At 46.1% G+C, this 13,118-nt stretch overlaps 1 protein-coding gene across 2 annotated transcripts in view; it reads left to right on the forward strand.

Annotated features, from left to right (window-relative positions):
• Positions 1-244: 244 nt before the first annotated feature.
• The window catches only part of LOC122375215 (meiosis regulator and mRNA stability factor 1-like), a 54,270-nt gene continuing 41,396 nt past the window's right edge, over positions 245-13,118 (forward strand). The window contains exons 1-6 of one of the 2 annotated variants that reach the window (XM_043354478.1): positions 245-417; positions 1,332-1,874; positions 2,371-2,514; positions 2,992-3,152; positions 3,360-3,489; positions 6,652-6,839. In XM_043354478.1, coding sequence (XP_043210413.1) covers positions 1,539-1,874; positions 2,371-2,514; positions 2,992-3,152; positions 3,360-3,489; positions 6,652-6,839 — 959 coding nt within the window. In that variant the 5' untranslated portion in view covers positions 245-417; positions 1,332-1,538. The remainder of the gene's footprint in view (positions 418-1,331; positions 1,875-2,370; positions 2,515-2,991; positions 3,153-3,359; positions 3,490-6,651; positions 6,840-13,118) is intronic. The other variant, XM_043354479.1, reaches the window with a different exon arrangement.

The following is a 13,118-nucleotide window of genomic DNA, read 5'->3' on the forward strand; positions in this document are numbered from 1 at the left end:
CCCGATGACCTAGGTCCTTAAAATTGGGTATCATCGGCTTCCTCTCGTGACGGGCAACACGCTCTGTTCCGCCGCTATCTGTACCTACCTACATGGAGGGCCTCCCACTCCCAGCGGACCCAGCGTATTCATTTCAAGTTAGAATTTAGTATTTCAAGTTATGAAATTAGTATTTCGTAGCCTTGTCTATTTCGAGCCCAGGGGTATGACGACGAAATCAGCGCAGTTGAGCGCAACTCCTTGCGCATTTTATTGTTGCATTTTGATTGCATTTTTAGTTTTATTGGTTTTATTATACGCGCAAAGTGGATGGTGTCTAATGGTTCTTTTTTGGACGAGGACGGAAGATGTGATCAAAAGCGGTTGTTTTATGAGCAGACGCATTCAAACTTTATTTCAATAATTTCATGTTTGCGGGTGAGTGAACAAATCGTAGATCGAGATAGGTACCTCATACCTATTTCAATATATCATGATATAAAAGCGATCATTTCAAAGCATTGTGATTGTGGAAAGGGTTGAGGTTGAATTATTTACCTTTTTGGGTTTTTATTGTTTCGAGCTTAATTTTTTGTCTGTAGTTCATTATCATTAGCTTTTCTGGCAGGCCATGTTCCCTACTAATCAGAGTGCAAAGTATGGTAAACTGCTAGGCGCTAGCTCAGTTTGGGGCGTTTGGGGAAACTACGAGTCGAAGATCCAAAAATTGATCGGTCAATAAATATACTTTTGATGACCATCTATGGACATGAATGCAGCCCTTGCTACTACGGGTGAAAAACTGTAGGATGTGCCGGTACCTGCGGTATCACGTCCACTTATCGGAGAGAAAAGGCTTCCATTTTCTGCTAGGAATTAACGTGATTTGATTAAATTTGACAAATTCACTTGAAAATGGCGATAGGAAAATGGCTTCTGCAGGTTCTGGGTGTCACAATCAGCTCGCCATTCCATTAATGGTTCAGTGTTTTGAAAGAAAAGTGTTAAAAGATTTAATTTAATTACAATAAATTAAGATATTTAATTTTAAAATAATAATCCAACCACAATTGGAAAAGCCATAAACAAAATAATAAAAATAATGACATTTTAAAACCATGGTGCTGCTTACATTTTTTGGCACGTTGTTGTTTGTTTGTCTCTCTGTATGTTTTGGTTGTTTGTTTGATTGATTTTTTTCGTAAGAAATGATGCAAGAGTCTATATCAATTGGCCAACACTCATTTTTGAAGCTAAAGAGGAAAGATAATCAGCCTTGACTGCCTATTGTATGTACCTAGTGTAGGTACTGTAAATATTCAGCAAGGTTCAAAAAGCTTTTGTGTTTCCAGGTAATTGGTCTGATAGCAAGATGTGTAAAACTTCAGGCCGTGGACATGCTCATTCATTGAGGACCAGAACCCTGGTGTGATTTCCTGGCAAAAACACTGCCGGGCAGGACTGAGGCCCTCGGCCCAGGTTTCCTTGCCTGTGCATACACCTGAGGCCACCGCACCACAAGCAGCTTCCACATCACCTCTTCAGAGTTTGGCCGACTCATGAATCGCTCGGCTGGCGACATGACCTCCAACTGGAGCGACCCCTCTCTGCTGGACGGCTCGGCGGCAGCGCTCCGTCAGCTGCTCACCCCTGCCCAGGTGACGTCCGGCGCCGGTCCCGGGGCGGCCGAGCCTCTCCCTTCCACCGCCTGGGTGGAGGCGTGGCTCAGCGGCTGTGTGCCGGGACGAGACGGGGCTGAGACGGCCTCTACTCGAGTGGAGTCCACCCCGGCGGCCGATGGGGCCGATGCCGATGAAGTGCGTTCGACGAAGAGTGATAGTGTGTGCTACCAGCTGCAGCCGATTGGTGTATTCTGGGACATCGAAAACTGCCAGGTGAGTGATTTGGGAGTGCGGGTTTCGGAAATACCACGTTATAGGATGTATGTTTACCGATGAATAGCTAATTTGGGAGGGAAATGTATTCTAGGACATCGAGGACTGTCGGCTGACTGATGAGGCCTACTGCAAGGTCAGAATCTGGGGGCTGCTTTTACTAGTCAAAAACTGTCACATGACTGCTGAGGGCTTGTGGGCTGGGGGACCTTTTTCTGTCTTCATCTATCTCATGTCAGATGAAGATGCCAGATATTGCAGTCCATCAATCGTGCGTGAATAGTGTGCTCTAAGCTGCCTAGCGGCATATTTAATCATTCGTCCTATGACATTGGACATCTCTAGGACTGTCTGCTACTTCTTTATCAGTTATCCTCGCGATATCTTGTAGCTCGTCACCAACTCTAATACTGTTGCGATGAATCTCGACTCTGCCTGACCGATCATGTGCTGCGTTTCTGTTGCTAACCTCTCGCCCCCCCCCCCCATCATTCAGGTACCGCGTCGGTGTTCTGCCGGCGATTTCGTCTCGCTGATACGGGACCATTTCTACGCCAACTGCTGGGAGGCCGAGTTCATGTGTGCCTGTGACGTCAGCAAAGTGTTCCCGGCCACCCTGCAGCAGCTGAACGATGCACAGGTGAGGAGCTTGGTCAGCAAATTAAACACAGCGACGAATGACCATGACATACATATAGTCCATAGTTCATGCACATGACTCATACCCATTCAATTTAAGGAAGTCGTTTCGAAGTTTGCCGTTATGTGTTCGTCTGATTCTGAATTCTGATGCATGTTATAAGTGCCACTGGATCAGACTAGTAGTTCAGGATGGAATACTATGTGCCCATTACCCATGCCTCACCTGTTGCCCATATATCTGCAACAAGGGGACAATTGTGGGCGTGGCTAAACGTTTGCTCATTGCCGCATTTACAACCTACATCCCTGTCATCATTGCATTCCATCTGACGGAACTGACAATAAGAACTTCTGTCCATAATCGACGTTTCCTGAAGTGAGCTTCATGCACGCCAGTCACCAGTAAAAACTGAACTGAAAAAAACTTGCGTTTTTTTACCTTTCTTACCTTTCTTTCTTTTTTCTTATCTTTCAGGTGAGCGTCATGCACGTGCCAGCCACAAGTAAGAACGCCGCCGATGAGAAGGTCAAGCAGAGCCTGCGCAGGTTCTCTGATCAGTACCCGGCTCCAGCCACCGTTCTGCTCATCACTGGAGACATGAACTTCGCGCCCGATCTCAACTTCCTCAAACACAGGTCAGTGCGGGAGCAGGGTCATAATGTGTCATAATGTGCCAATAAGTCCGAGTTAGTTGGCGTGGTTCTCAACGGTAAGTCATGTACAACCCCAATAAGTCATAATAACAGTCTTACGCTTCCCATAAACCTAATAACCTAATCGCTCTTACCAGCAGCTGACAACTTTGTCTGTCCCTCTCCGGCTTCACTGGGTCGTAATTTCAGGAAGAAGCACCGTGTCATCCTGATCCACAACAGACAGGCACGACCGGCACTGCTCAACTGTGCTGACGAGCGACACCTCTTTGACGACCTCCTGGCACAGCTACCAGACAGCCGGCCACAGCAGGTCCAGGTCAGTGGAACGGTAGCTGTCCACTGGCAAGGCGTGCATTCAGCGTGTAATCATCGAGCGGATGCTACGCGCTGAACAGCGGAATTTAAGTCGTCAGCGCGTGATTCAGCGCCGACCAGCCGCCGGATAAGCAGCGGACTGCGCTTCATCGCGTATTCGGCGCTAAGATCGCAGTCGGTGCGTAGCCCATACAGGGTTGGGCAGATAAATTGGGACAAATTTCAACTTCCTCTAAAACAACTATTTTTTGAGTGATAAAGATAATTTTTGAACATAAATATAGGCTAATGAATACTTTTCCATGTTATGCAGGTTGCGTTGTGATTTTGAGCCGGCTGGTCACAGAACGTGGGCTTAAGCAAGCCACTATCAACTTAGTCCGCGCGCACATGCATGCCAATACTCTAATTATGCTCCATCAAATGGCTGAAAGTAGTGTGTATCGAACAGACGTAAACGTTGGAGGAAGAGATGATATTGACTCAACCTTACATACCAATTGCATTGACACCGGCCGCTCCCCCGGCTTTCCAGGGGGGCCAAAAGGCAAAATTCAGTTAAATCAGAGGATCCTCGCGAAAACAGTGGCGCGAGCTTACAAAGAAGGTAGCCGCGCCATGAGAAAGCGATATACCAACACCTCAAACATGTACTCTTATGCATTGATGCATATCAACCTGTTAACATAGATGTTGAAGCAGCTGTGACGTTAAAAAGATTGCTTCCTCTTTAAGGGCTTGGAGAAGCGAGCAAGCACGTGCAGGTCTTTTTCGACGGTGGTATCCCCATAACCGAACATATGAACAACCGCAAACACCATATGTAACATCGCAACCAGCCCAGAAGACGTGATCTTAGTTCCAAAAAGCATGCAGCAGACATCGGTGATGGCATTCCACTCGGTTACTTCTGACGGTCACGTGGGGCCCCCTCATTTTACGGAATCGGGAGGGGGTTCGCCATTACAGGGTACCCAACCATTATTCCGGCAGTTCGAATGAACAAGACGGAAGAAGGGAACATCCTGCATGGAGTGATGGTCTTCGAGGAGTCAGCTCCCCGGCATACAGTAAATTAAATACAAAATCTCCTGAAACGGAGGATCCCGCAAACTGTACCCAAAGGAAAATGCCCCTTTCCTCGTTAAACCTAAGCCCACACAGGTTTTGGTTGCTGGGGCGTTTTTGCGGCTGAGTCTAATGAACGTCCCCATGTGACTGTGTGTCGCGGAGGCGCGGATGGAGAGATGACTGAGCGGGCCGAGACTTGTATTGCAACTGTGGTTCTGATTCTGATTCGCCAGTGCCTGTGCGTTATATGCATGGTGGTTGCACAATGAAGGACCGGTCCGCCGACCCGCCGGGTCGGTGGACGGTGCCGACACGTGGGGAAAGTGACGGCTATTTCTATGTAACAAAGCTTGAACGTGTACTCTCTTTATCACGATATGGAAGAAGGGAATCGGTCCCACATTATCTTCCCTCCCCCAGGGAAGCGTAGGGAACCGAAGCGATCATAACAAAGAGAGGAAACGTTTAGCTGACGGAGAAAGAAATTTCCATATGAGCGTATCACAAAATGGTATGAACAGATAAGTAAGTTTCGTGACAATTACACCTACTACCGGGCGATCCCTCCGCACTCTTGGCGGGGACCGTCCCTGGGCATCTCCATGGCCCTCGGCATCTCTGGCCGAATATCAATACAATATAATTTCAGTGAATTGACAACGATTAACGTATTTGAATGTTCATACCGTTCAGAGTATGCTCTTTCTACGTTTACTAGTGTCAAAATGACACGGCAAAGTGCAGGCAAAATTTAAATGCACTTGCAATTTCTCCGTAAATTTTGGGGTGAGCAACCACAATGAAGCGCAACAAACGACAAAACACTGACGAAAACGGATAATGAAACAGTATGGTTTTGAAACACAATGAAGTTAAAACAAATTTCACAGCACAATTTCACTGTCACTTTTTGACGAAAATACAGCAAAAGTTCATGATGGGTGAATTTTCTTGATTTCGGTGCCAATTTGTCTTGAATTTAGCGTTGAAGTTTTTGTTTTATCTTCTCTCCTTCGAGCTTGAGTCCTTCAGCGAGGTGGTGTCCATCACTCGATGACGGTGAGGAGGACGGCGCGGACTGATGAGCCGTGCGCTGTCGGCGGGCTCCGTAGTAGTCCAGGGTAGCTGATGACCTTGCCGCAGGGCAGATAGTCTTGCTGGGCAGAGCTACTCACTGGAGACGGTGCTGCTGGACGATGACGAGTCCAGGATGGTCAGCTCCCTAGTCGATGACGTGACGTAGGGGCGATACACTGTCACGGAGCACGGACTAACCAGTCTGCGATGTCAGTGCAGATGTAGAGGCTGGAGTCCGTTGTGAGGGGCACAAGTCCCCTCGACCGCCGCTGCCACCATTGTCGCGGAGGCGCGGAAGTAGAGAGAGACTGAGCGGGCCGAGACTTGTATTGCAACTGTGGTTCTGATTCTGATTCGCCAGTGCCTGTGCGTTATATGCATGGTGGTTGCACAATGAAGGACCGGTCCGCCGACCCGCCGGGTCGGTGGACGGTGCCGACACGTGGGGAAAGTGACGGCTATTTCTATGTAACAAAGCTTGAACGTGTACTCTCTTTATCACGATATGGAAGAAGGGAATCGGTCCCACATGTGGTGAGCCTCAGCAGTGACAGTTGGCTACAATTACGAGCCATTTCAGACGGGAGATCTCGCCGCGCGTGCGGCCAGTCCAGGCACCGATAAGGACTGATGCAGGTGGACCACGGTGACCATATTTGGTGATAAATGTGTAAAATTGGTGTAACAATATGTGATCCAATTTTGAAATGCCTATGCTTACAAATTTCTAAGCTACGGCGTTCTAAATGCAAATATGTATTTTGTCCCAATTTATCTGCCCAACCCTGTAGTATGCAATATTGAATCTAACGCACATATGTCATATGTGCTCGCCAATGGCCTAACCATCGCGATTGAGCGTTGACATTTGCAGTCTGCTATGTACTGTCGCTCTCCAAAATACTAGAGGAACTCCTTTACAAGGCGATAGTTCGTTGGGCTCGGCAAACGTGACGTCTATTATTCAGATCACTTCCTGATGCTCCCTCGCTGAAGCCGATCTTTTCTTTGACAGGAGGCACGATCGGCCGACCGACTGTGCTGCCATCTGCGCCTGACCGGTCTATCGCCCAACGGCCGAAAGTCCAAAGTGGTGAACGAGATCCAGAAGCTGGTTTATAACTGCGGTGGAAGAGTGGAGCGAGTCAATCTTCCTGCTGGAGAGGCCATCGTCGTCTTCCCGTCGCCTAGCAACGCCGCAAGGTGGGTACTGTTGCCTAGCAACGCTGCCAGTTGAGTCTTGTTGCTTAGCAACGCTGCCAGGTAAGTCCTGTTACCTAGCAACGCTGCCAGGTGAGTCCTGTTGCCTAGCAGCGAATCCCAGTGAGTTCTGTTGCGTAGCAACGCCTCCCAACGCGTCTTGTTACATAGCAACGCCGTAAGGTAAGTTCCGTAGCCTAATAACATCGCCTAGTTTTTCCTGTTGCCTAGCAACGCAGTCAGGTGAGTACCGTAGCTTAGCGAGCGCCATCCGCGGCCCAGGTGAGACCTATAATTGCCCGCCGTTTACTGACGCTGCCCATACCGTTTGGTGACCACAATTCTGATGGACTGGTTTTTATCGTATTGTTTTATGATTATTTTTCGGAACGATAAGCACGGTCTGAGTGAACTCAAATCTAAAGTATTGCTGATTGTTTTCTGAATGAATTCCCATACTTTTCCTGTCTGTGGATGATTTAAATCTGTTGATGATCATGGCAAGTAAACAAATGTATGTTTTTCACTTGATACCAAAACGGGTAGGTACCTTCTGGGTTTGATTTATATGTGCACTGTGCATGCAATGCAGCGTGTGTATCGTGGATATGAACAGACTGGTTTTTGATTCACCTTTTTTGGATCGATTCAATCATTGATTCATTTGATTTTTGTTGAATTCAATCACCGTTTGATTCCTTCAAAAAATTTGGTGAATCGATTCCTTTTGATTCAGAGAATCAAAAAACAATAAAAGGAATGATTCACGTTTGATTCAGCCAATTTTTTTTGAATGATTCTTTTTTTGATTCAATTAAAAATAAAATATACAAAATATCAGGAATAGTATTGTATTTGTTGTGTTCTTTTTGTTGTCATGTAATGGCAGAAGTGTTAATATTTGTTGATAATGAACTGTATTCGTTCACTGCAATTTTTTTTAAAGTTCATGAATCAATAAGTTTTTTGATTCAATTAACCCTGATTCCCAATGCGTTTGATTCAATCATGGCTTGTGAATCAAACAATCCTGACGGTGAATCAAACCTTTTTGATTCAACAAATTTTGTTTGATTCAATCCAACCGATTCAATCACAGATGAATCGATTCAATCCAATCGATTCAATCACAGATGAATCAAACACCAGTCTGGATATGAAGAATACATGCATCATTGACTGTGTCATTCGTGAATATATTCTGGCATGCATTTGTGTATTTGTCTAATGCCGGACGCATAAAAAAGTCATTATGAAGCATTTGCTAAAACATATACGACGGTTACTGTTATTCACGTCAATTTTAGAGGGTAAGGAACCGAAATCCAACGAAAAAAAAAACAATAATTGAATAATCCCGAAAATTGAGCTTGTGTTTTCATTGACTATAAAATACCGTCGTTAAGAATAAAGGCCTGGCTACACTATGCGTTTTCTGCGTGCGTTTTTTGCGTGTTTGCGTGATTTGCGTAATATCGTTCTAGAAAAACAGTTATTAGGGGAAGTTGGGGCAATGCCGGAGTTGGGGCAAAGCCGAAATTCGAGATATTTCGAAAACCGTAAGACATGGATGCCACCTGTCAGTGATGCTCTGAAGCTTAAAGGTAGTGTGCCACCTTTGAAAGATTTCCCGTTTTATTTTTCCTAGGATAAGAAGCTTCTGTTTTTACCTAATATCGCAAAAAAAAATCAAAAATTGGCCTGGAATAGTGCCTTTTTCGCCTAAAAGTTTATCGGTTTTTAGATATGTATAACAACTGTAGTGGGCTCACCTGCAAACAGGCGTCGGCAAACAATCGCGAATGCGGCGCACTTGTGACAATAAGCAAAGGTCATTATAGTGTTACGACCATACGACGTACGGGAATGAGTTATCAGCTGTCTAATCGTAGACAACACAATGTCGAGCCTTAAACTGTAAGCCTGTATTGGTATTGTTTCTTAAATTTGGCTGTCGAACATTAATTTGTGGTTTTGAAATATGATTTTATGTAAAATAATTTATAATTGATATGAAACAGCCGTCTCTTAAGTTATGACCCCGGCCCATTACACCACACGCAAGTGGCAGAAATGACAATGATCAGCTGACGCATTTTTCTTGGCCGAAGTCAGAGCGCGCGGCCCGACGCACCACGCGTATTTGGAAATTCCGACCTCGACGAGCATCAGAAGCCACCTAACAGGCGTGTTCGAAACCGCAGGAGATGATGATGAACGGGCTTATCGAAACTTGATTGGATGAGCCTATCGGTAATAGCGATTTTAGTGTGTGCATTTATTGTTCATAGTGGTGTGAAATGTGGTTGGGGTACGACCGACAACCCGTCGGGGCGAATTTCGCACTGGGGTACTCAAAATTTGAAGAATTTAAGACGTTTCCATAAGTTTTGAAGGTATGGATAAGTTCTAAAAATCCGGTTCTCCTTATCCGGGTCATTAACTCCATATGGTCCAGGAAAGCTGGCACACTACCTTTAAGTGACTACAATTATCGCATGTTTGTTACGAGTCGTCATTCGGAATACTTCGACTGTGAGGGCGCCAAGAGCGTTTTCAAGGTACGTTTCCCTTGTACTACATGCGCCTTTGAAGTGCATTTCTTACTCATTATGCTACCGTTTGTCTGGCCAATTCGGTCAAGTAATCTTTAGCATGTCTTTGCATAAGTGTGCTGCCTATTTGAAATTTATACAGCACGTTGAAAAGTTATGGGCCTGCAAATGAAAGTATGGCAGGCTGGGGTAATGCCGAAAACGTGCGATTACGCACGTGTTAAAAGCACGCTACGTGGACTTTACTGCTGTAGAATAGCAACGCGTATTTTTAGTCACACAAATTACACTTTCAACCGACACAACGGCCTGTTACCTATAAGGAATGATTTACCTGGCATGTTCTTATTATATCACACAATTATAACTTCCAGTGTGCACCGCGTCCTCAAGCTCTTAAAACGCGTGTCAGCTTTGATAAATTCTGGATAAAGTTTGAGATAAAATGGCAAAACATCAATGTCGGCATTCCCCGTAGATCATTTCTCCCATTTTCGGCTTTCCCCGCAGTCCGGGGCAACGCCGAAAAAGTCACTTCTTTGATATTTTTAGTTTGTGCGCTTAACGGTATGCGAATTCATCAAATGCGCCTGGTATGTTTGAAAGGCAAAAGACTGGCCTCTCGAATGACGCCAACAAGAATAGCTTATGTTGTCTACCTTGCGTGCTACGGGCGTCAGAAAAAAGTCTTCGGCGTTCCCCCAACTTCCCCTACTAATATAACTTCTTTAATATTTACTTAAAAATAGTTAAAACTTTTATATTAATTAAAAGTTTATATGAAAACATCTAACAAAAACGTAATGCCGTTTCTTTCTAGAACGATATTACGCAAATCACGCAAACTCGCAAAAAACGCACGCATAAAACGCATAGTGTAGCCAGGCCTTAAGGTTTTGGGCTCATAGTTTTTTTCCTTTACTGAGATGGCTGTCTTGTAGTTTTATGCAAGTGTATATATGTTCTCCAATAAAAAGGTCCTTTGACGGGATCAGGAAGTTTTTGTTGTTTTTTTTTTTGCCAAATTTTTCGTAAACTGACAGCACAAAATTGGTCATATGCTCCTTCAAAACAGGCTACATTTTCGCGGATAATGTAAAGTTAATTTGAGAGAAGGTGCAAAGATTTTTACGGTGATATATCGACACCTTTTTTTTAAACCCCACATTTGTTCTCCGGTGAATTTCAGACAAGTTGGTTAGAGACCTTCAAAAAAGGTACGATCACTCGATTTTTCTCAAGTTTGACTGTCTTGGCAGATAAAACGATACCAGAACAGGCCTACGAACCAGGGATGCGGAGCCGGAGCCGGAGCCGCCGGAGCCGGCATATTTTGCCCGGAGCCGGAGCCGGAGCCGGAGCCGTGAAACAATATAGCCCGGAGCCGGAGCCGGAGCCGGAGCCGTCAAAAAAGGGGGCGACTCCGGCTCCTTTTCTTAAGAGGAAACAATTATTTACCTAGTTCGGTTTGACAGTACAAGGCGTAAAACAATGTGGTATTCAAAATAGCTTTGTTATACAAATACAGAAGCAATGTGTACCAATCCCATCGCCTTTTTTCTTCCACCCGTATTTAATTGATCGCATAGGGGATGTACTGAGTAGAAGCCGGAGCCGGAGCCGCCGGAGCCGAATCATTTTACTCGGAGCCGGAGCCGGAGCCGGAGCCGCCATGACATTTCACCCGGAGCCGGAGCCGGAGCCGATTTTTTTCTCCGGAGCCGGAGCCGGAGCCGGAGCCGTCTGAAATTTCCACGGCTCTGCATCCCTGCTACGAACATACATATTTGATCAGGATCGGACGCTTGGACACTTTTAAAAGGAGATCTTTCGTGCCTCCCGGAAATTCACGGGAGAGCAGATGTGGGGTTTAAAAAAAGGTGTCGATATAACAGTACCTATAATTATAAGTTTTTCAGTTGTGAATTGGTACGAAATGCCCCCTCCCCTAAGCAAAGATGCGGGCTAGTCATAACATCTTCCCAATACATTTTACTTGCCATACCTACCTCTATGGCTAATGATCGTAAGTGGGTTGCATTTAACCTGAAAATTTGCATCTCTGGGCGGTTTTCTACGTCAATATGGTCGTTATTTCCGTACATTGTTACGGTAATATGACCCTTACACCCATCCCGCGCCGCCATTGGCTGCCGTGAATCGGGCTCGTCTCTGATTGGCCAGTCGGTCCCCAAGGTCAGCGTCTATCGCCCGAGGCTGGGTCTGACCGGTAACGCACGCGGCGGCGGCCGGCGGGCGTTCATTCTTTAGCGCGGAGACAAGGCAGGAACTTCGTGCCTTTGTGGCGCAGTGTTGAGCGCGTTAGACATCACGTGATTGGCATGTGTGTATTGTGTTGAGTTGGGTAGGATAAGCGCGATTTGGGAAGGTGAGTTGTGACTTGTGAGTTCGATTTATGATGTGTGAGCTGCCATGTAGCAAACGCTACATTTGAGCTTTTTTGATGCTTCTGAAACTGGGCAATACTGACTACGAGTTTCAAAGGATTCCGGTGAATGTGTGACGATTTAAAAAGGAAACGTGTGCTCCCGCTTCATTGATGTTTCCATTGATGTTTTTTTAAGTTCAAATTTCTTTTTAAAAACCACAACACGGTGTGCGATACTGGCGCGTGTCGTTACGAGCGAGCGAGCGCAGCGAGCGAAGTGAGTCTTTTCAATATAACGGGAAAATCTCAGTATGAGCGGCCCGGCCCGGCCCGGCCTGTAACGCTTTTGAGAGGCTTATATCTCAGCAACCGCTGGACCGATTGGCCTGTGGTCTTTTTTATTGGGTAGCCCCATCCCTTCTACCCCGTAATTGACTACTTTTGAATTTTGATACATCTCAGTGACCGTCGTGGCACGTGCCACGTGAAAAGTCAAGGGTGTTCAAGCTGTTTTGCAAAAGTAGTGATTTTGAGAGGCTCATATCTCAGCAGCCGCTTGGGCGATTGACTTGCGATAATTTTTGTAGGGTAGCAGCATCCCTTCTACCCAAAATAGGATACTCTCGATGCATGTGGGTCACCCCCAGTGCACGTGCAAAATACAACAATAAGAGGTGCCAAATTTGTTCCCATTTCAGTAACTCGGTAATTACTGGGTCGATTTCGCTGAAACTTGGCATACAGGTAGGCACCCACCAGGCAATGCATTCCCATGTGTTGCGGTTAGGGTGCTACTGCACGTGCGCACGTGCAGGGGGCGTTTCCAGATCTCGAGAATGGCTGGGCCGATTGCGCTCAAATTTGGTACACGGTTGGGGACCAGTTAGTAGGGTGCCGTGCAAAAGTCATTTTGGACCCCGTTTGCACGTGCGCACGTGCAGAATGCCGCTTCCAGATCTCAGGAACGGCTGGACCGATTGCGTTCAAATTTGGCACACCGCTAGCGACCGGTTAGAAGGGTGCTTTGTGCAAGCCCGTTGGAAGCACCCTCTCGCCCTTCCGCACGTGCAGGGCTCACTATCTCGCTCGCTCGTTCTTCGCCCAAAAGGCGTTTTACTGGTGATATCAACGCGAGGGAAATTTAACGGCCAGGCCGGGGCTGCGGTTAAGTGAAAAAATGCGTTATTTATCATAACATTTTTTTTTTACATTTTTTCCTGCGGTTCATACGGTTACATAATTCATGTAAATAAGCGCATAAGTACCCCGCCGTCGAGGCGTCCTAAAACCCAGGCCTGGCTACACTATGCGTGTTCTGCGTGCGTTTTTTGCTAGTTG

The sequence above is a fragment of the Amphibalanus amphitrite genome, unplaced genomic scaffold (assembly GCF_019059575.1).
Source record: "Amphibalanus amphitrite isolate SeventyFive unplaced genomic scaffold, NRLGWU_Aamphi_draft 001797F_arrow, whole genome shotgun sequence".
Taxonomy (NCBI): Eukaryota; Metazoa; Arthropoda; class Thecostraca; order Balanomorpha; family Balanidae; genus Amphibalanus; species Amphibalanus amphitrite.